The sequence below is a fragment of the Phascolarctos cinereus genome, unplaced genomic scaffold (assembly GCF_003287225.1).
Source record: "Phascolarctos cinereus isolate Bilbo 61053 unplaced genomic scaffold, phaCin_HiC Scaffold_4;HRSCAF=312, whole genome shotgun sequence".
NCBI lineage: Eukaryota > Metazoa > Chordata > Mammalia > Diprotodontia > Phascolarctidae > Phascolarctos > Phascolarctos cinereus.
In genome coordinates this window covers 29,010,390-29,032,599 of record NW_027555847.1, presented here as the reverse complement: position 1 = coordinate 29,032,599, position 22,210 = coordinate 29,010,390, and the positions used below count along the sequence as shown (strand labels likewise).

The 22,210-nt window shown below is 41.4% G+C and overlaps 1 protein-coding gene across 1 annotated transcript in view; it reads left to right on the top strand.

Moving 5' to 3' along the window:
- The window catches only part of ADAMTS9 (ADAM metallopeptidase with thrombospondin type 1 motif 9), a 191,988-nt gene that overhangs the window by 70,355 nt on the left and 99,423 nt on the right, over window positions 1-22,210 (top strand). The window contains 5 exon segments of the mRNA XM_020978321.2: window positions 8,193-8,359; window positions 8,465-8,594; window positions 8,972-9,098; window positions 20,263-20,473; window positions 21,939-22,103. Coding sequence (XP_020833980.1) covers window positions 8,193-8,359; window positions 8,465-8,594; window positions 8,972-9,098; window positions 20,263-20,473; window positions 21,939-22,103 — 800 coding nt within the window.

Genomic DNA, 22,210 nt, shown 5'->3' with positions numbered 1-22,210 from the left:
GCCCAGAATGCACTTCTTCCCTGTCCCCTAGATAGAGCATTGTACCCGGAATTGGGCCTCAGATACTTACTAGTTCTTTGACCCAGGGCAACTTAACTTCTGTCTGCCTTGGTTTTCCTCATCTCTACAAGGAAATAATAATAGCATCCAACTCCCAAAAGAGATGTGCTGGAACCAGCTCAAACTGGTTCTTGAGAGCCTATTATTACATTTTCACTGTAAGTATTTTCACCTCAGAAATAGGCCAACGCTACAAGTTACAGCTTGATTTATTGTTTTGTTGATTTTCTAAAGTTGGGAAAATGTTAATAATGCAAAATGAATTTACAATTGTGTCAGGCATTTATTTTCCCCAAGTTGCTAGTTGTTAAGCACTTACTATCTCATTCCCAGGGATTGTGAGGATAAAATGAGATATTTGTAAAATGCTTTGCAAACCTTAAAATGTTATTGAAGTTCTAGCTTTAATGACGGTGATGATGATTCATAATTTCCTTCAAAGTTTAGCTAAACACCATCTCCTCCATGAAGCCATTTATGATTACTCCAGCTACAAGTACTTCCCCCTAAAAATTACCTTTTGATGTTTATATTACAGTTGTTGGCATATTATTACCAGGTAACTTTTATAGTACTATGTTTGTACATATTTACGTTCCATAGAAGGTGGGACTTTTTCAGTTGTCTTTATAGCCTTTGTGTGCTAAAGCTCAGGGACTGACATAGGATAGGTGTTTAATAAACATTTGTTGATTGATTGATGACACTAAGCAGAGGATGACAGCTTACCCCAATGGAAGACAGGTGGAACCTAGTAAGGTTTCATTGGATTGGATCCAATAAAGAAAAATTTAATAGAGAAGCGTGCAAAAGATCTATACTTATTTTTAAAAACCGGTTTCATAAGTGCAAAAGATAACGTGATTTTAATGGGGTGGAAACTTAAGATGGGGCCACAAGGTAACCAGACAGCCAAGAAAAAGCTAATTACATTGTAGGATGCCTTAATGGAGATGTAATGACAAGAATGAGGGAAGCAGCAGTGCTACTCTTTCTTTGTGCTGTCTGGACCACATTTGGAGACATTGTGTCTCAGTCCTGAGTGCCACATTTTTAGGTGAAGCTATAGGGTGTGTTCAGAAGATGGCAACCAGAGGAAGGGAAGGGATGGTACAGAAGCCTGGAGAACCTACCAAGATCAATTCAGTTGAAGGAATAGGGAATATTTGCTTAGTCTGGAAGGGGGAAGATGGGATAGCAGTCTTCCTGTCATGTAGCCAAAGGAATTTTCATGCTTGATCCCAGAGGGGAAAGCTAGCATCCACAGGTGGGATTTTCTTGGTATAAAAGAAACATTCTTAACAAAATTGTTTCAAAATAGAATTGGCTACCTCAGGAAGTTGGGAGTTCCTTGTTACCATAGGTATTTAGGCAGAGGCTGAAAGGTGAATTGATGGAGACTTTGTCAAGGCAACTCTTTGTCTGGTGGACTTTGACTTAGATGATCTCTGGGCTCTTTTCCAAATCTTCAGTTCTTGGGTCCTAAGAAATGCATTATGGTTGTTTCAGTTACTTGGTAAGTCTGATTATACCATCCTGCCTGCACTTTCTGATATGATACAGAAGGGATGTTGAATATATGCGTCATTGGTGACTGCTTTTGATGTAGTCTGTTTGGTGAGAGGGGATCCAGCCCCGAGTATACACTTATGTCCCAACCTATACTGATGAAATAGAGAGTCCGGAAGGCAAACACAGGAGTGCAAGGAGTTGGCAGAAGCAAAATAGAGGAGAAAAGATGAGGTCGTGACACCTGAACCTTGCAAAGAATGAGGTCCCTACTGCCCAAGCAGCCACTCCCTAGCTACCCAGTGTTCTCTTGCTTTAAAAAGGAAGCATAGCCAGAGAGCTGGCCTTGGAGTCAGAAAGCCTTGGGTTCAAGTGCTGCATCTGAACAAATGGGCTATGTGTGAGCCTGGGGAAAGTTACTGATTCTCTCAAGGCCCCAGACACAAGACTATAAGATGCAGAGCTGGGGCCAGTCTGCATTGAGAAGAGGGCATTCCAGGAACCTCCTGAAGAATCTCAGATCAGCTAAAAAAAAAACAGTTACTCAGCATAGTCTGCTTTTATCCTGCCTCCCTAAATAATAGAATTATAAGGATTATAAGCATTTATTAAGCACCTACTATGTGCCAGGCACTGGGCTAAGTGTTTTATAAATATATGATTTTTACAACAACCCTGTGAGGTAGGTGCTATTAGGCCCATTTTCCAGTTGAGAAAACTGAGGCAGAGGTAAAGGGATTTTCCCAGATTCATGCAGCTAGGTTAGTCAGCGTCTGAAGCCAGATTTGTGATCAGGTCTTCCTAACTCCAGGCCCAGTGCTCTATCCAGGACCAAGAGCAAAGGGTGGAGTCTCCCAAGGGCTAGATTTAGACTTGATATCATGAAAAGTTTCCTCACCACTTAGAACAATCCAGATGTGTGATTGGGCACCTTGGGCAGTGCGGAACTTCTCCCTTGCCAGGTATCTCTAAGCAAAGACTGGATGGCCACTGATTGAGGTTATTCGAGAGGGATTTCTTTTCTGGTACAGATTGGACTACATGGCCTCTGACACCTCTTCCAACTCTTGAGACTGTGCATTTATTTTGTCACTGGCAAAGGGCTTCCTTAACCCTTTCTTTAAATTAGCAGCCCCAGATTCGTAACTACTAATATGTAAATCATGGATCATGTTTTCTGCTGCCCTGGCTTTGATGGTAGAATCCTGCATACATTACTGTTAGAACTTTGTGCTGAAACCAATTGGCCCTATTTGCAAACTGCTTTATGAATTAATTTCCACCAATCGGAAAACCATGTCAAAGAAAGCCATTTCTTTCTTCTTCTTTAAAAAGAGAAGAGGGGGCAGGGGGATTCTCTGCTATTCTTCTCTTTCTTTCAAAAATAATCTCCTTCCAAGTGTGGCCTTGATCCACCTTCAACTTAATCGATCAAGGTCAAGCCCCTGTATTCAGAGGAAACTGCCAGATAACCTTTTATTCCTCATTGAAGGGCCCTTAATCTCCTTGTAAAGGATGAATGCAAATTTAAAGAAGATTTGTCATCAAGGACAGGCACTCTAGGGTGTGTGTGTGTGTGTGTGTGTGTGTGTGTGTGTGTATGTGTGTGCACGCGTGCACGCACACGCTTGTGTCCACTGGTTGAAACCTTTTCAAAAAACGGATGTTGTAGGAAGGCCAATGACAAGTGTTCTTCCTTGGATCTTGAGTCATAGTTTTCCAAGTGTGAACATTAAGACCTTGGATCCGGTGAACTCTACAGTGGTTACTTAACAATTTGAGAAGAATTTCACATTGTCATTGAGACCAGGATGGGTCAATGTTTACCCTTCTGTTAGAGGAAGGCACAGTGAAGGAACACATTAAACTAATGTTTAATATGTCCTGAATTGGGTCCAGTTGAACACCCCCATCAACACTTGAGCTAGGACTTGTTCAGGTATTAGTTGCTGGGCAATCGGCTTCATTATTCCTTAGAGTTTGTGGTTAAAAGCCGGACTCTTTTCACGTAGTTCTTGGGAGGGCAGGTTGTCGAGGAGAGAGCCTTTGTTTCGGCATCGGCATGGCTGTGATGGGGGAAATAGTGGGGAAACTAACTCAGGAAATTAGCCTGTAATCACATTAGTTTGAAGTGGTGCAGTGCAGCAGCTATGGGGGCTGTTTTCAGGAAATCATTTGTTTCCTAAGGGGCTACAGCAGAAGGTCTGGCTGTTAAAATGTTTGCATATCCCTTCAAAGGTGAGGGTTAAAGCAAAACCATCCCCCCTCTCCAAATCAGCCCCTTCAGAAAGAACCATGCTCAGCTTTTCTCTTGGGATTGTCTTTTGAGCTATCATACATAATAGCTACTTTTGAGATATTTCGTTCGGCTTTATCAGCATTCAGAATCACAGGACTTCAGAACTGGAAGGATTTCAGAGGCCATTTTGGTTCTATAGAAAGAGCATTGGTTCTGCAGTCAGAGGAGCTGGATTCCAGTCCTGACCCTGATAGTTACTTGCTGTGTGGCCTTGGGCAAGTTACTAAGCTTCCCTGGGTCTCAGTTTCTCATCTGTATAATAAAGGGATTAGATAAAAGAAGCTTGGAGGTCCTTTTTAGGTCCAGGATCCAACTGCTTTGAAGCAGGAATCCACTGTACAAACAAATTGATAAGTTGCCATTCAGGCCTTGCATGAAGACCTCCAGTGAGCAGGAACCCACTATTTCCTGAGTCAGTCCAGTTTAAAAAGTCATCACTCAGTTATTGGGCACATTAGAAAATGATAGGTTGCTATACCAAGCCTCTGTGATAATTGACCCCGATATTGGAGAGTAAGAGTTTATAACATGTCAATAAGTCTTAGAGCATTGCCTGATTCTAAATGACTCGCTTAAGGTTTCAGTCAGTAACTGTCAGAAGTAGGCTTTGAACTCACAGCTTCTTGACTCTAAATCTTGTACATTTTTTTAAAAAAATTATTTAACTTTTAATTTAGGGAATAAAACAAGCATTTCCATAAAAAAGATGATTGCACATGAAACTGCAAGTCTATTATATACCACTTGCTAATTCCTTTTAAATACTTATCATGCAAATTTCTTTTTTTTTCCCCTTTTTTTCCTTCCCTGCCCTGCCCTGCCATTCCCATTACATTCATCACACTGCCTCTGGTCACTTTGGTTTTTATAAATTGGAGGCAAGCATTGATGAATTTCTCAGCCAACCTTAATTCTCCCCTCCCTCTTTTTTATTTCTAAAGTTCATACAGCTAGGTCCCATAGTGTGACCAGTGACCTAAGAAGTGGTCCCATTATTCAAATTTTCATTGTTTATTTCCATTGTTTTGGAACCAATGACCACATTTCATATATAATTTATAACTTCAAATAGCACAAATTTGAATACTACAACCCCTTCCCATGATTCATAACATATTCATCACAATCTACCTGTAGTTTTAAACTCAGGATCATTGATTTAGAACCAGAAGAGATCTCAGGGATTACCCAGGCCAGGCTGCCTCCTCACTGTACAAATAAGAAAAATGAGGCCCAAGGAGATTGTGATTTTCCCAAGGTCACAATAAGTATTAGAGATATGGTTTGAACCCAGGTCTTCAGATGCCAAATCCCAGTGACCTTTGTACTATACTGTGGCTCCTTTCTGGCACTTAACATTTTATTTAGGTTCATAACCTACAGCATCCTTGTCCATTTAAATTCTTATGCCTACTTCCCCAAAGTGAGTTGAAATATGGGAGGTAGAAAAGTATAACAGTCAAATTTAATAATGAATCTCCAGGTGACCTGGAATTTACTTTTTCTACTTGAATAGAATCCACCCATCCACTACGTAATTTATAATTTAAAGGACTGGCCTTTTGACACTGAGTCTTTTATTATAGTAAAACACCAGGTGGGGGCACTCCAGAGAGTTGGGTAGCTTTATTGGCTGCACACCCTACTGTCGCCATGTGAATGACCCAGATTTAGAAACCATCTCATGAATCCTGTCTTTTGTTGATCAAGTGCCGTGGAAGCAGCCCAGTCTCCAAGCCCATGACCCACGGAGCCTCAGTCATCCTGCATACTAACAGCACTTTCTTATTTGACTCACGCTATATGAATTTCAGTGGAAATCGAAGCTACTAGCCACTTACAAAAAATTAAAGCTTTATTGGTGATTTTTTTTTAACATCACAATTACCTACACGTATATTCACACATCCACAGCCAGTGAGCTATCCTTTGTAACCAATAGAACCAATTAAGGAAAACCAACCAACACAGTGACCATGTCATAAAATGTATGCAGTACTCTGTACCCATGATTCCCCACCTCTTCAAGGAAAAGAAGACACATCTCATTTCTTCTCTGGAGCCAAAAGTAGTTCTAACAATTACAGCATTTAGCTTCATGGTATTATTTTTATGGATGTTACTGTAGTAGTTGTGTGTGTTACTTTTTTCTTCCTGCTTGCTTCATTCTGCATCAGTTCATGAAAGTTTCTCCTATGTTTTTCTCAATCACTCATAATAATAGTCAACATTATATATTACTTTAAGGTTAGCAAATCACTTTGCAATTATTATCTCATTTGATCTCATAACAGCCCTGGGAGGTAGATGCTATTATTCCTCCCATTTTGCAGGTGAAAAAACTGAGATAGAGGGAGATGAAATAACTCACCCAGGGTCACACAGCTAGTAAGTGTCTGGGCCTGGATTTGAACTTAGGTCTTCCTGATTCCAGGCCCAGAGTTTTATCTCATCACCACTTAGTTATTACTTAGACCTTCCAGTTTTAAATCTGTGATCTTTTCAACTTTCTTATCTCTTCCATTCTTTTAACAACTTTACTCTCCGTCTCCAGCATCTCCTATCTCCAGTCTGATCCCCCTGTTGCTACCAAAATCTTCTTCTTGGTGCGAAGGTCTCATCATATCCCTTTCTTCTCCAAGAAATCTCCAGTAGCTCCCCCATTGCCTGCTGAATAGCACACAAATTCCGTTATCTGATAGTTAAAACTCTGCGGTCTGGCCTCAGTTTACCTGTAGTGGATAGAGTGAGGCTATATTTGAAGTCAGGAAGGCCTGGAGTTCAAACTTTGCCTCAGACACTGTACTAGTGGAGTGACCCTGGAAACACATACACTCTTCCTCTCTGAGCCTCAATTTTTCTCATCTGTAAAATGAGGAAATTGAACTGGATTAATCAATCATTAAGTACCTACTGTGCGCCAGGCATTGTGCTAAGCGCTGGACTTGACCTCTAAGGTCCCTTTCAACTCTAAATCTATAGTTCTAGGAGCCTACCTTTCCAAATCTGTTTCACCCTGCTCCTTTTCAGCCAATAGTCTGTTAGTAAGCATTTATTAAGCACTTACTGTGTACCAGGTACTGTGCTAGGCACTACAAAGAAAGGTAAAAAACTGTTAATTATCTTAAATTTATCCTGTTTATAGCTTGTTTGCACATAGTTGTTTGCATGCCATTTCATTAGACTGTAATCTCCTTGAGGGCAGGGATTATCTTTTACCTTTCTTTGTATCCCCAGCACTTAGCCCAAAGCCTGGCACACAGTAGGCACTTAATAAGTGCTGAGTGACTTGTACATAGTAGGTTCTTCGTCAATATTCTTGTTGAATAAATGCATAACGACAACAGATTCCCTGCCTTCAAGGAGCTCCCGTTCGCTTACAGAACACTGTAGCATAATGGATTACAGCCCATTCTCCAGTTTGCTTTATGGTATTCCCTGTACCTTAAAAAGATTACCCTTAAATCTCTTCCTGTTGCAAACTTTTGTCTTGCCCAAGGTGCAATGCAGATTCTACCTTCTCTGTGAAGCCTTCCTTGATAATTTCCAGCAAGAAATGAAGCTTTCCCCTTCTGACTTATGCAGCTTTGACCCAGTCACCTCTTGCACACTCCTGAAATCTGACATATTATAAGTTCTGTTAAGTTTGTGAGTGGTGTACATGTCCTATACCAAGAACAGATGAATGAATCATTTACTAAGTACTTACTAATGAATCATTTACTAAGTACTGTTTCGCCCTGCTCCTTTTCAGCCAATAGTCTGTTAGTAAGCATTTATTAAGCACTTACTGTGTGCCAGGTACTGTGCTAGGCACTACAAAGAAAGGTGCCATGCACCATGAAAACTGCTGGGATTATAAATAAGGAAACTGAGGCAGCTCCTGCTCTCTTAGAACCCCCACTGATTAGAAGAGACATGATATAAAAGAAAGGTCAGCTGTAAGGCAGATGGAAAGACCCTGGAATCCCAAGGATGCTGCAGAGAGGCAGATGGCAAGGCCCAGTAAGACAGGGATTATGCCCCTTTTCATTTTTGTTCCTTAATAACTTGAAATGTGCTAATTATATGTTAGTTGGATACATTTGAGCATATATGACTCTGTTCAGGACTCCATGATCTTACATGTAGGCCCCCCATTGAAGAGGAATACCCAAACAAAGAAGTCCATCTCCTGGAGATCCATTTTGGAGCAATTACAAGAATCAGGGGACCTCTTTCAACATGTCTGCTTGACGCTTCCCCATTTCCAGTGATTTCTCCCCTTCCCCTCCCCACCTGCCCTGTCCCATCAAGTCATTGAATCCAATTTCCTTCTCTCTAGCATTATCCAGCAGCCAAGGAGAATTCTTACTCAATGGTGACTTTGTCGTAACAATGTCCAAAAAAGAAATCAAAATCGGGAATGCTGTCATTGAGTATAGTGGCTCAGACAATGCAGTTGAAAGGATCAATTCAACAGATCGGATTGAGCAAGAGATTTTGCTTCAGGTAAAACTTTAGAGCACGAGTCAGCTGCCTTTTCTCTTCCTGGCAAAGGTGGTCTACAGAAAGGATCTTTTTGTTTCTTTGTTTGTTTGTTTGTCCACACTCCAGGTCCTCTCAGTGGGCAATTTGTATAATCCCGATGTGCGTTACACGTTCAATATTCCAATTGAAGACAGCCTTCAGCACTTCTACTGGAACAGCTATGGGCCCTGGCAGGCATGCAGTAGACTCTGCCAAGGTATCTTCTTGGAGGTTGGGTTTTGCTTTGTTTTCTGAAACAGCAACCTTTCTACAATCTACGAAATTTTTTGTCCACACACTGGGCTCACATCTCCTTTTTCCATGATCTCTTGATCATTTGAATCTGTAGCCATACCTGTTGAAAAATTGAGAATACCTCCTGTTTCACTGGCCCTGACAAGTTTGCATATACAGTTGAGTCTGTAGATAATCATCTTTCCTACATTACGTAAATTGGTTTGTTCCTCCCACCCCCTTCCAGGGCCAGATTTTGAAGTCAGATTATCTTTTTGTCCTTTCTCCTTAGTAGGAAATATAATGGATAACTTTCCTGGAATGATAGTTTAGTTTTTTTCTTTTTCTTTCTTTTTTCAGGGGAACGGAAGAGAAAACCTGTCTGTACCAGAGAATCTGACCAGCTCACAGTTTCAGATCAAAGGTGTGATCAGATTCCTCAGCCAGAGCCAGTCACAGAACCTTGTGGCACTGAGTGTGAATTAAGGTAAGGCTGTGGGTTTCCCTGTTAACCAGTTGTTGTGTTAATGTAGTGGTTTTCATATTTTCCTTTACTTTCAAATCCTTCCCTATCTTCTCAAAGAAAACAGCACCCACCAATTTTAGGTCATTTTGAAGCTGATTTTCCAAGTCCAGTGTTTTCAATTTATGGAGGCTTCCTGCTTCTCTTTTGCCTATCAGACCGACAGCTCCAACCCAATCTGCCAAGCATTTATTAGAGCCTCCTATGGCTCATGCACTGGGCTAAGCAGTGGAGATGCAGAGGCAAAACAAAATAGAGTTCCTGCCTGCAAGTAGCTTCATTACCATATTCAGTAGCTCTATGTCAAATCACAGAATCAGAAGACCTTAGGGCTAGAGGAGACTTCTGTAGCCATCATAAAAGAGGGTGAAAAACCCAGCAGACTATGTTGCTACTTGGTGGGGGAAAGGTAGAGGCTAAAACAAAACTCCAGTCAGTCACATAGTAGATAGAAAACTGGACTTGGAGTCCGAAAGATTTGAGTTCAAATTCTGCTCTAGACTCTTCCTAGCAATGTAACCCTGGGCAAGTCACTTAACAGTTTTGAATCTTTATTTCCTCAATGTGTAATGGAGATGATAGTAAGACCTACCCCAGAGTGTTGTTCTGAGGATCAAATGATATTACTTATGTAAACCATTTTGCAAAACATAATGTACCATACATGTATTTACTGTTGCTGATGTTTCTTCTTCTTCTTCTTCTTCTTCTTCTTCTTCTTCTTCTTCTTCTTCTTCTTCTTCTTCTTCTTCTTCTTCTTTTCTTTGTCCTTCTCCTCCCTCCTCCTCATCCTCCTTGTCCTCCTCCTCCTCTTCCTCCTCCTCCTCCTCCTCCTCCTCCTCCTCCTTCTTCTTCTTCTTCTTCTTCTTCTTCTTCTTCTTCTTCTTCTTCTCTTCTTCTTCTTCTTCTTCTTCTTCTTCTTCTTCTTCTTCTTCTTCTTCTTCTTCTTCTTCTTCTTCTCCTTCTTCTCCTTGTCCTTCTTCTCCTTGTCCTTGTCCTTCTCCTCCTCTGTCTTCTCCTCTCCCTCCCCCTCCTCTTCCTCTTCCTTCTTCTTCTTCTTCTTCTTCTCCTTCTCCTCCTCGCCCTTCTTCTTCTTCCTCTTCTTCTTCTTCCTTTTCCTCCTCCTCTTCCTCTTCTTCTTTCTTCTTCTTTCTCTTCCTCCTCCTCATCTTCATTCTTATTGTTGTTATATTGGCAGTGAAGGCATAGTAAACAGAAAGCTTGACAGAAAGACCTGGATTCACTTCCTATTTCTGACCCACATATTGACTGTATGACTTTGGGCTAGTCACTTAACTTCTTAGTTTCCCCAGCAACTCCTTTCCTCTCTGTTATCCTCATGCCCATCTCTAAATCAGTCTCTGATGGCTGGATAAGAAGTCTCATGAAACATAACAAAGAATGGTCAATTTTCAGGAAGTAAAAGTCAGACCACAAGCGTTTATTAAGTGCTTACTATGTACCAGGCAAAAGAAGGTGCAGGCCTTCACTGAAAGAGGGATTTTTCTCATCTAGGAGTTCCCTATTATTAGAGGTCTAGTTATAGGTCTAATCCCTATAAGCCAATATTGTTATTATTGTCAGTAGTAGTGGTAACCATCCATTTTGAATTTTTTAAGCCATCAAACTGAAGTGATGACCAGTCAACTTAAAATGGCTATTCCAGGCTACTTAGGCATAGCCTGAAACCATTAAAAAAAAAGTACGTTCCTTGAGGGCAGGGACTGTTCCATTCTTGTCTTTATCTCCAATACTTTGCGTGTAGGAGCTACTTAATAAATACTTTTTGAATTTAATTAACTTAATTTTGGATTATTTATATATTGGAATGATCAAGCACACCCCCACATTCACCTATCCTTTGATCCGGGAAGCCAAGCCGAATGGCAACCATTCATTCATTCTGGGTTGTGTACAATCGATGGAGTTTGTAGTCTCTGCATCCTCAATGTTGGGGACCGGCTGGCTTACTGCTTTCTGTGCATTATCCTTTTGTCCCTTTGGGGAGAGAAATAGCAGTTCTCAGGAGCCCTTCCTTGAGTTCCTCTTTATAATCTCAATACTCACTTCCAAATATCTCTGCTGGCTACATGGAAAATCTCATGAATTAAACATAGCTGAGGAATAGCAACTCCCAGAGGCAAAACACATGGAATGTTGAACATTTCCATTGTAGCTCTGTAAAGGACCAAGAAAAAACAACAGCAACAACAACAGGCCTATGTTTGTATAAAAGACCTAGAGTGATATTATAAGATTATAAGGAATAAATGCTTCTTTCAGATCTCACTTGAATATCTGTGGAGGGAGTACCAATTTGGGGGCTGAGTTAATATCAGAATTTGGATCTCCACTTTTCATTTTGTCTCCATTCCTGATTGGAGCCATTCTCTTTCTTCCCATACCACCATCATTTAGCTTTGACAGTGTCATCCAACTGCCTGTTTTTTTGCAGGTGTTGGCCTTGAATAATTTTCTCTTATCCCAGGGAAATTCACAAAAGTCAAAAAAATAAAAAATAAAAAGGAACCCATGGAAAAGTGGCCCAGACCTTGTCACTTTTTCCTTTCTGTACTTGTTTCCTTATCTATTAAATGGGGATAATAAAAGTACTGCCTCTCAAGGTAATTGGGAGTGGGGCATGACCAAGTTAATTTATGTAAAGAACTTTTCAAATTTTAAGATGCTTTGGGGTTCAGACCGTTGAATTAATTGGTGAAACCAGTGCAGATAAAGCAACGTATCTTTGAACTCACATTCCTAGAGGGCCATCTAGGGCGTGCCCATGTTCACAAAGCAGGTCAGAGATAGGTCTGGAAACCAGGTCTTTGTGACTCTAAATTGAGTCACAGGTGCAGAAAATCATCTTTGTGAAACTCACAGTCACCTGAGGCATTGACAGGTTAAGAAACCTTCCTATAGTCTCTAAGCTACTTTACGTAAGAACTTGAACATCGGCCCTCCTGACTCCTGGGCTGAATTTCTGACTACTATACTAAGGTGCCATTCTGTATATATTATAGTGTTTAATAAATACTTGTGTTGCTGCTTGTTAGGGAGAAGAAGTATGTCCCCCCTAAAAAAAGCCAATTCACTCAAATGATAGATAGAATACCAAACGTGGAAGCAGGAAGACATAGGTTCAAATCCCACTATAAATGCTAGGCAAGTCATTTGAAACCTCTGAGCTCAATATTCTCATCTGTATAATAATAATAATAGTAGTTTTGCTTATAGTATTTTTGTGGTAAGAAGTACTCATTGGAGATGACTCTAAGTAGGGATTGTTAGGGAGCTAGCTTGAAAATGGCTGATTGTTAAATTTTCAGCAAATGCTACAAATCAGGGCTTGGTCTGCGGTGTGGTTGGTAGTCTAGATTTAAGAAAGTGATGGATAAAATGTTTATGATGCCAATTAAACTTGCAAGTGTTTCATGGGTCCTTTTTTTCCTTTGGAGAGCTGGTTGTTAAACATTTATCAGCATACCCCTGGATAGGATTATGATAAGAAAGACAAAGGAAGAAAGGCTTGCCACAGCCTCCAGAGGACCTAGTTACAACTCTAGTTGTGCTTTAATTTTCTTTTCTATTATCTGGCTTTAGAAGCCCTGTTCCGAACAGCTAGGAGAAGGGATTCTCATCTAACCTCTGTTTAGCTCCTGGCAGTTGGCTGAAAACGCAAGCTTCTGCTCTCCATCCAGGTCTGCATCTCTGAGGGCAAGGCTGGATAATAACATTTCCTCAGCCTGGCTAAAGCACAGAATACAATGGTGGCATCGTGGCTCAGCCCATTGCAGAGTAGAAGTGGGTGAAAAAAATCTCAGGAATGAAGATTCAAAAGGAAACTCCCACATTCCCACTGTTCTCTAACAGGATGACAAATATCCCTGAGGAATGTAATGGGCCACACAAATGCACATTATTTCATTGATTCCTAGGTATTCCCCAGTGTCACAGGGAGTGACTTATCTTTGATACTGGACAGCAACAGACCCAACTTTTGTTGGGCTTGCTCTCATTAAGATTCATGGCAAAAAAATCCCAAAGAAGAATCTCTGAGCCTAGAAAATCTTGTCTTTTTTTTTCTTTCCATTTCAGGCTGAGCTTTCTTTTTCTTTTTTTTCTTCCAAAGCTGGAATGCTTCACAGACTCACACGTCGTCCTTTCGTGGGGGCATGCTTCTTGTCTCTGGGTTGTTCCAATTTTAGTACGGATGATGAGAAAGCAAGCCCTTGACGTGATTTTCATTGTGATTGATGATAAACCCTGATGCCATGGCGGTAGCTATGAAGAGATTATTCAATTAAGCAGCTTGCTGTTATTAATTGGGGTGCAAAGAATAGATGCTGATATACCCATGACCTAAAACATCCCTCTCTCTCTCTGAAGCACAAAAAAAGTTCCCTTTCCATAGTTTCCAGATTTCTTGTACGTCAAGGAATGGACTTACTCTGAAACTGTAGATGAATAGCGTTTGTGTGGAAAAGGCAGCATGGTATAGTGGATAGAGGGGATTGCCTTACAGTTAGAAAGTTCTGGATTCAAGTCCTGCCTTTGATACCTACTATACTTTGATACTATATCCATGTGACTGATCATTGCATGGCCTATCAGGACCCATAGCCAGTTTTTTAAAAATGATAATTTACATACAAGCAGCTAATCTACATCAGTGGTAGGAGATTCCATACCATCAATTCCCTAAATCTATGAAATCAGAAGGCTGGCCTAATTTTTTTTTTCTTATAACATCTGTTCTTGGGGTCTGGCTGTTCTTCAAAATGGCAAATAATAATTCACATTTTAGAGTACTTCAATATTTGAAATTTTCAATTTGGTTCAAGTATTTACTAAGTCCTATAGTGTATGGAGTCAGAAAGACCAGGAAGACCTGAGTTCAAATCCTGCCTCAGACACTTAACTAGCTGTATGACCTTGGGCAAGTCACTTAACCTCTGTTTGCCATAATCCATTCTAAAAGGAAATGGCAAACCACTCCAGGATTGTTGCCAAGAACACCCCATGGACAGTATGGTCAAGGGGCTCATGAAGAATAGAATATGGGGGCAGCTAGGTGGCACAGTAGATAGAGCACCAGCCCTGAAGTCAGGAGGACCTGAGTTCAAATCTGGCCTCAGACCAAACACTTGACACTTACTAGCTGTGTGACCCTGGGCAAGTCACTTAACCCCAATTGCCTAAAAAAAAACAGAATAGAACATGACTGAACAACAACAATGGTGTATGAAGAAGATCAAAGCCTTGGAATCAGGAGGACTTCTGTACAAGAACTCCCTCTGACACAGAATAGCTCTACAATTATGGAAAAACTACTTCATTTGTCAATGCTTCAGACTCTGTAACACCTTAAGTTTCAGATGGGTTTCTGATCTGCATGGGGTGAAGGTGGATTTTTCTACCTAGGGCTAGACTTGACATCAAGAAGACCTGAGTTCAAATGCTATCTCAGACACTTTCTAGCTCTGTGACCTTGGGCATGTCACTTAACTGCTCTTTGCCTCAGTTTCTTCACCAAAATGGAGGAATGATAACCCATACCTTATAGGGTTGTTGTGAGGGTTAAATTAAATAATATATATAAAGTACTTCCCAAACCTTAATTATATATTTTGTATAATATATTTTATATTTTAACATAATATATATTATATATTAATTATTATTATCATTGTAAAATTATTATTTTCATTTTATTGAACAAATAAAATCACAATTCCAGACCAAAATAACCCCAGGATTATAAAATGAGAGCTGGAAATGATTTTTAAAAGCCATTTAATTCAACCCCCTCATCTTACAGATGAGGAAAGTGAGACTCATAGAGAAACCAGAGGGTACCACAGTGCCTAGTACATAGAGGGTACTTAATAAATGTTTATTGGCTGACTGTTTATTATTAAGTAAATTTCCCAGGGTCACACAGCTAGTAAGTGTGAGAGTCAGAATTTGAACTGGGCTCTTTTTTTTTTTTTTGGTAATCATGATTTTATCATTGAAAATGGAAGCAAATATCTTAATAGAATATTACGGCCGCTCTATAAGAGCCAATCTTGGAATAATTCACTAGTTCTCTTCTGGACTATCACGGCTTAAAAAAAAAAAGAAGCAGCAGCAGCAGCCACCTGCCCACCCCCTCTTCCAAACCCAGCTCTTCTGGTCACCAAGTCCAGAATTCTGTCTGTTATGACACAGTCCCTTTACTTAATGGTGCCTATCCTCGAGCTTTGGCTAATCTTCAAGACATTAGACTCACACTTATATGGTATTCTAGGGCTTAAAAGATGTTCTCTTCACAATATCCCTGATTGGCCAAAAGTGCAGTTATTCTTACCATGACCCCCCTTTTACAGATGGGGATACTGTGGTTAGATAATCCAGCATCACCACACTGTCTATACATAGCTCCTGACTTCATGTCCTACATGCTCTCTGTATTACCATGCTCTTTTCCCTTGAGAATTAGTTTCTTTGACCAGACAGAGAATAATAAAGGTTGCAGTGTTCGCTCATAACCACAGGCCCAAGCTAGGATAGCATTTTGGCAGCATGGGGACCGGATGCTTGGCTCCCTTACCTCAGGATGGAAAAACAGCATTTTCTCAGGGGTATGGTGATGGAAGGCCAAGAGAAGGTAGCCAGGAATCAAAGGGTGGATGAACATCCCAGATCTCCCTGTTGAGTTTGTCCATATAATTGCCCTACTTCCTCAGGGAAACAGAGCCCACCCTGCCTAAGCTGGGACAGGATGAGATAAAGCATTGTTCTATGGCCTTTCACTGAAAGTGTTCCTTATTAAAACAACTCCCCCTCCCCCCCAAAAAAAAGATACTGTTACACTCTTAACAGAAAGCCACTATAGCCCACTTCACTTTGCTCCTCAATGGACTCTGACCTACTGGGCCATTTCTGTGAGAGACCAACAGAGGTTTATGCCACATATTCTCTTAAGACATGGGCAGGCAATACACCATTTGACAAGAGGGGGTAATGTGTTGAAGAGTAAGGGGCTTCAGGAGAACTGGTTGTAACACTGGACCCTCGGTACCCATGTTGGGGATGGAAATGTCTTCCTGATAGCTCTTTGCTGGCTCTTCCAAGAGAAGGCAGTGAGGATGGTGAGAGGCCTTGAGTTCATGTCCTTTATGTCTGCATAAGGTGAATGAACAGGAGCTGTTTTGCCTGAAGAAGACTCAGAGAGGACATGGCGACTGCCTTGAAGTATCTGTAGAATTGTCACGTGACAGAGAAATTGGGGGGCAGCTAGGTGGCTCAGTGGATAGAGAACCAGTCCTGGTTTCAGGAGGACCTGAGTTCAAATCCAGCCTCAGACACATAACACGTATGAGCTGTGTGACCCTGGGCAAGTCACTTAACCCCATTGCCTAATCAAAAAAAAGAGAGAGAGAGAGAGAGAGAGAGAGAGAAATTAAGTTGGTTCATCTTGGTCCCTGAGGGCAGAAATAAGAGTAATGGATAGAGTTTCCAAAAAAAGCAAATTTAGGTATGATATAAGGAAAACAATCCTAATAATTACAGTTGTCTAGAAGAGGAAGAGGCTTCCTCAGGAGGTGCTGGCTTGCCTTTCATTGGAGGTCCTCAAGAGACAACTAGATGGGGGACTGCTTGGAAGCAGGCTGTAGAAGGGAGTTTTTCTCTTGGTTATAGATTAGAATATGTGACCACTGATGTGCCCTCCAGCTTCAAAATTCTGTGATTCAGTCATCATCCTACCATTTCAATATAAGTATCACCCAAAGTTTTATTCTTGGCCTTCTATTTTGTCTTGTCTTTGTCTTTCTTTCTTTCCTCCCCTCCTCCCCTCCCCTCCCTTCCCCTCACTTCACATCCTCTCCTCTCCTCTCCTCCTCTCCTCTCCTCCCCTCCCTTCTTCTCCCTTCTCTCAGTTCTCACTCTCTTCATGGGGGGTTGCCTGGACCTACAGCAAGGCAAAAACTCCCTCCACCATTCATATTAGCAGCTAGTTTATTAGTCATCGTCATAGATTTCAAATTCCTGGAGGGTATTGGGGAGTTAAGTGATTTGACTGTTGGCACAAAGCTAGTATGTGTTAGAGTAAGGTCTTGAGCCTCGTGGTTCTAGTCTCCAAGGCTGGCCCTCTGTCCACCATGCCAGACTGACTCTCATCCCTCAGTTAAGGATGTGTAAGTAGCCATGTTTCCCAGCTATAACACCAACCATGTCTATTTTAGAAATTGGGGAGGTCCAGAAAGGGGAAGTATCTCATTCAGGGTCACACAGCAAGTATGTAACTGGGCTGGGGCTAGGACCCTGTTCCTCTGATTCGTCCCTCGGCTCCCTGTCTGTGACACCATGGTGCCTCCTTAAGGCACTCTGGAGAATCTCTCCCCTGGAAGGTAGGAGCCTATTGTAGTGGTGAAACGGACATTTACTGTGGTGTTGCAGATTAGCATGACAACCTGTCACCCAGAAATGACTAGTTTCACTATCACAGTTCTGACAGCTCACTACACTGTCATTAGATGCTAGATGCCTGGTGTCTGAATGGGGAAGGGAAGAAGAAACTTAGATGGACAGAAGAAGGGGCTGAACCTTTGTCCTCCACTCCATTGAATGTACCTCTCCAATTCCTAATGGAAATTAGAGGGAAAATAATGCTTCACTGTACAAAAATTTGCTTTGCTCATGACCTTTTGAGGAATGCAGCTCTTGTGTAAAGTGAGGCACTGGTGCCAGCTACTTTAAATTCATTGTTATTTGGAATCTGCCAGCATCAGATGGCCTATGATCTGGGTCATCAAATTTCAAGTAGTTGGCATTCCCCAGCTGACTGCATTGTGCTTTGCTATTAAAATTGCTTGTTTAGTACCCATGATGTGGCTTTTGGATCAGAGAGCCCTTAGCTTGGATAACTCCAAGTGTGACCAGGATAAATGGATGGGAAAGGGGGCTGTGAGGCTGACAGCTCTTCCTCTCACCTTCCCTTCCTGATGGGAGTAGGGGCATAACAGGGGACTCTGACTAGGCCAGAGAAGGCCCCTCCTTTATGGAAGGAGTTATCTCTCCTGCTTGTTTTCCCTTGATTGTATCCTTCCTGGGACAGATGGAGATGAGGTCATTCTTAGGATGGAGCAATCTGGGACCCCTTCTGACTCCTGGTCAGTTAGAGGAGAAGAAAGTGGCTGGAGCATAGGCAGGGAAGGTTGTGGACAAATGGGTACCACCAAGTCCAGGAAAACATCCCTCCTTCAGGCTAATCTTCCTTCCCTTCAGTTCAACAAGTATTTTATAGCTGCTCATTCCTGTCTGTCAGAACCTGCAGTAGCTAAGAAACTTAAGACCTGGTCCCTAGAACCTAGCCTCAAGAATTCAGCAAAGTCACTAACAATCTAGTTGTTTTATCCAAGTATGTGGCTTGGTTTAAAGTTTACAATCTCCCTTCTTCTTCTTCTTCTTCTTCTTCTTCTTCTTCTTCTTCTTCTTCTTCTTCTTCTTCTTCTTCTTCTTCCTTCTTCTTCCTCTTCTTCTTCTTCTTCTTCTTCTTCCTCTTCTTTTCTTCCTCTTCTTCTTCTTCTTCCTCTTCTTCTTCCTCCTCTTCTTCTTCTTCTTCATCTTCTTCTTCCTCCTCTTCTTCTTCTTCTTCATCTTCTTCTTCCTCCTCTTCTTCTTCTTCCTCCTCATCTTCTTCTTCCTCTTCTTCTTCCTCCTCTTCTTCTTCTTCCTCTTCTTCTTCTTCCTCCTCCTCTTCTTCTTCTTCCTCTTCTTCCTCCTCTTCTTCTTCTTCTTCCTCCTCTTCTTCTTCTTCTTCCTCCTCCTCCTCCTCATCCTCCTCCTCCTCCTCCTCTTATTCTTCCTCTTCTTCCTCCTCCTCATCCTTCTCCTCCTCCTCTTCTTCTTCTTTCTCTTCTTCTTCCTCTTCCTGTCTCTCTCCTTCTCCCTCTCTTTCCTTCCTACAGCATTTTAAGGTTTAAAAAACTCTTTACATACATGAAGTCTTTTGATCCTTACCACAACCCTGGGAGATTGATTACTGCATGCGTTATTACCATTTTACAGATGGTGTAAGTGAGGTTCAGAAGTGAAATGAGTTGCCCATGGTAACACAGATAGTAGGTATCAGGGGCAGGACTAGAAACTGAATGAGCCCTTGCTGATTCCCAAGCCCAGAGTTTTCAGTAACCAGTAACCAGGCTCCAGCCCTGGTTCTTGAAATAAGCACCCAGGCTTATCAGACTCAGAACTGGAAGAGAGCACTGAGATGACTTAGTTAAGCCTTTTTTTTGACAGTTGGGGAAACTGAGGCCTAGAGAGATGAAATTCCTTGCTTGTTAAATACTTTACTTGATTTTAATCAAAACAAACATTGAGTCATCTGAATCCTTTCAGTTAGATTTTTATTATTCCCTGAATTTGCCATTAACTAGATTTGACTGGATCTGGGCAAATACCAGTGATAGTCATGACATCATGGTCAGGCTTTACAGGTGAAAACACTTCATCTTGTTTGAGCCCCACCCCAACCCTGTGCAGTAGCTGGTACAACCAGTGCCATAGTGGATCAACTGCAGTATTTGACCTGGAGTCAGAAAGAGCTGAGTTCAGATCCCAACTTAGACCTTACAGCTGTGGGACCCTGGTCAAATCTGTGCTCAACCTTGATTTTCTTATCTGTAAAGTGAGGTAATCATAGCACTTGCTTCCAGTGGTTGTTATGAGGATCAAATGAGGTGATGTGATGCATGTGAAGTGCTTCTCTTATAGCTAAGGAAATGGAGGCGAGATTAAATGACCTGCCTGGAGGTACCGGTGGAACCAAAAGATCCTTGGAGAGTGATCTAGCCAGAGCCACTGAGTCCCATATTAAATACTCTTTCCATTGAGACACACGGCCTCACTAGGTTGCTAAGGAGATAAGGTCTGGCAACCGACCACCATGTTTTCTCCATGTACTTTGGCAGCTGTGAAGAATCCAAAGGAGAAGGTGGTTCGGAATTGGATTTTGGCAGCTCTGTCACAACATTTTGTCCATTATTATTTGCGTGCCACAAATGTCAGCTTTTCCTGCAAATGAACCTCCCCATCAAGAAAAGAGTCATTTGTTTCTCCTGCCCTGTTCTTTCCTGGATAGATGGCACATTGCTGGCAAGAGCGAATGTAGCGCCCAGTGTGGATTGGGTTACCGCACTCTAGATATCTACTGTGCCAAGTACAATAGGCCTGAGGGGAAGACGGAGAAAGTGGATGACAGTTTCTGCAGCAGCCACCCCAAACCAAGCAACCGGGAAAAATGCTCTGGAGAATGTAACACAGGAGGTTGGCGGTATACAGACTGGACAGAAGTAAGTCAGTTCTAATCATGAGAATATACATTTTTTTCATTTAAAAAAATCACTTCTCTACTTTTGTCCATTCCTGGCTTCACATTTAAAAATTGAAATCTTTTTTTTCATTTACACACACACAACACACACACACACACACACACACACACACACACACACACACGATTCCATGTATTGGAGCCAGCCAGAGCTGACTTTTGAGAGCTGATTGTTAAATTTTCATTATGAGGATTTACACTTTGGAAATCCAGTAAGCTCTACAAAATTAGGGCTTCACTTATTGTTTTATTGGTCGTCTAGACTTAAGAAAGTGATAGAGAAAATGTTAATGCAGACGAAACTTAAAAGAACATCTTATGTTTTGGAGAGCCACTTGTTAAACACTTACTAGTACACTGCTCTGTGTATATGCATATGTAATAATTATTTCTAATATCAGCTTTCCCCACCAGAATCCTCCCTTGTAACAAATAGAAGCAATGAAGCAAAACCAATTGACCCTGTCTGATAGTGTATGCAGCATTTCACACTTGTAGCACACCTCCTCTCCTCTCTCTCTCTCAAGAGAGAGAGAGAGAGAGAGAGAGAGAGAGAGAGAGAGAGAGAGAGAGAGAAGGGGGGTGTGTTCATCACCAGTCCTCTGGAAATGTCGTAGGACCATAGATTTTAGAACTGGAAGGGTCCGTAGAGATCATCCAATCTAATAGCCTTGGTTCTTATACATGTGGAAACTGAAGGCCAGAGAGAGAAATTGATCAGTTGACCAATTGACCAATCAATCAATCAGTATCTTGGAGGAAGTTTGGATTTGACCCTGAATTTGACTCCAGGTCCTTTGACTCCAAAGCCATTGTTCTTTCCTCTGTAGCCCCCTGCCAAGATAGGTCATTACATGGACCTTATTTCTAACATTTGCTAAATTTACCTTGTTATATACACTATTCTTTTTATTTAATGTTCCTTGCTTTGCAGCCCTTCACAGTTTAGTGTGACTTTTTTTCTTGGCAACCTAGTTCTAATGTTGAAATCATCTTTAATGTGATAAATAGACTGCCCTAGTGCTCAGACTTTGGGAACAAGAGACAGGCCAAAGACCCATTTGTTGCCTGCATTTTAAAAACTATAATCAACTATTTTTACAGTAGGACAAGAGAGACCAGACCTCTATAAGAAACTTCCAAGTGAGGAAACTCTCTCCACCAAAGCGAGTCAGTCTCTTCTCTACAGCTTTGAGAGAGAGCTGCCTGGTCAAGTGATTTGTCCAGGGTCACATAGCCAATATATATGTCAGGTGGGACTCCAGTCCAGATCTGGCTATATCCACTTGACCAGGCTACTTCTCACGTTTATTATTTTTATTCCCTACAATAGACTATTTTTCAGCAAAGGTTGGCCAAAAGTTACAACTCGCTGGAGAACTCAGAGAGAAAGGCCTTCATTTTCTATTTCTGTTTTCTTTAAGTGCTCCAAGAGCTGTGATGGTGGAACACAGAGAAGAAGAGCTATCTGTATAAGCCCTCACAATGATGTCCTGGATGATAGTAAATGCAGACACCAAGAGAAGCTCACTGTCCAGAGATGTAATGAGTTCCTTTGTCCACAGTGGAAATCAGGAGACTGGTCAGAGGTAGGCTGTGGATGAATGAATGGATGAATGAATGAATGAATGAAACAATTAGCATTTACTGTGTGCCATGTACCATGCTACATCCTGGGAATACAAGTACAAAAGTG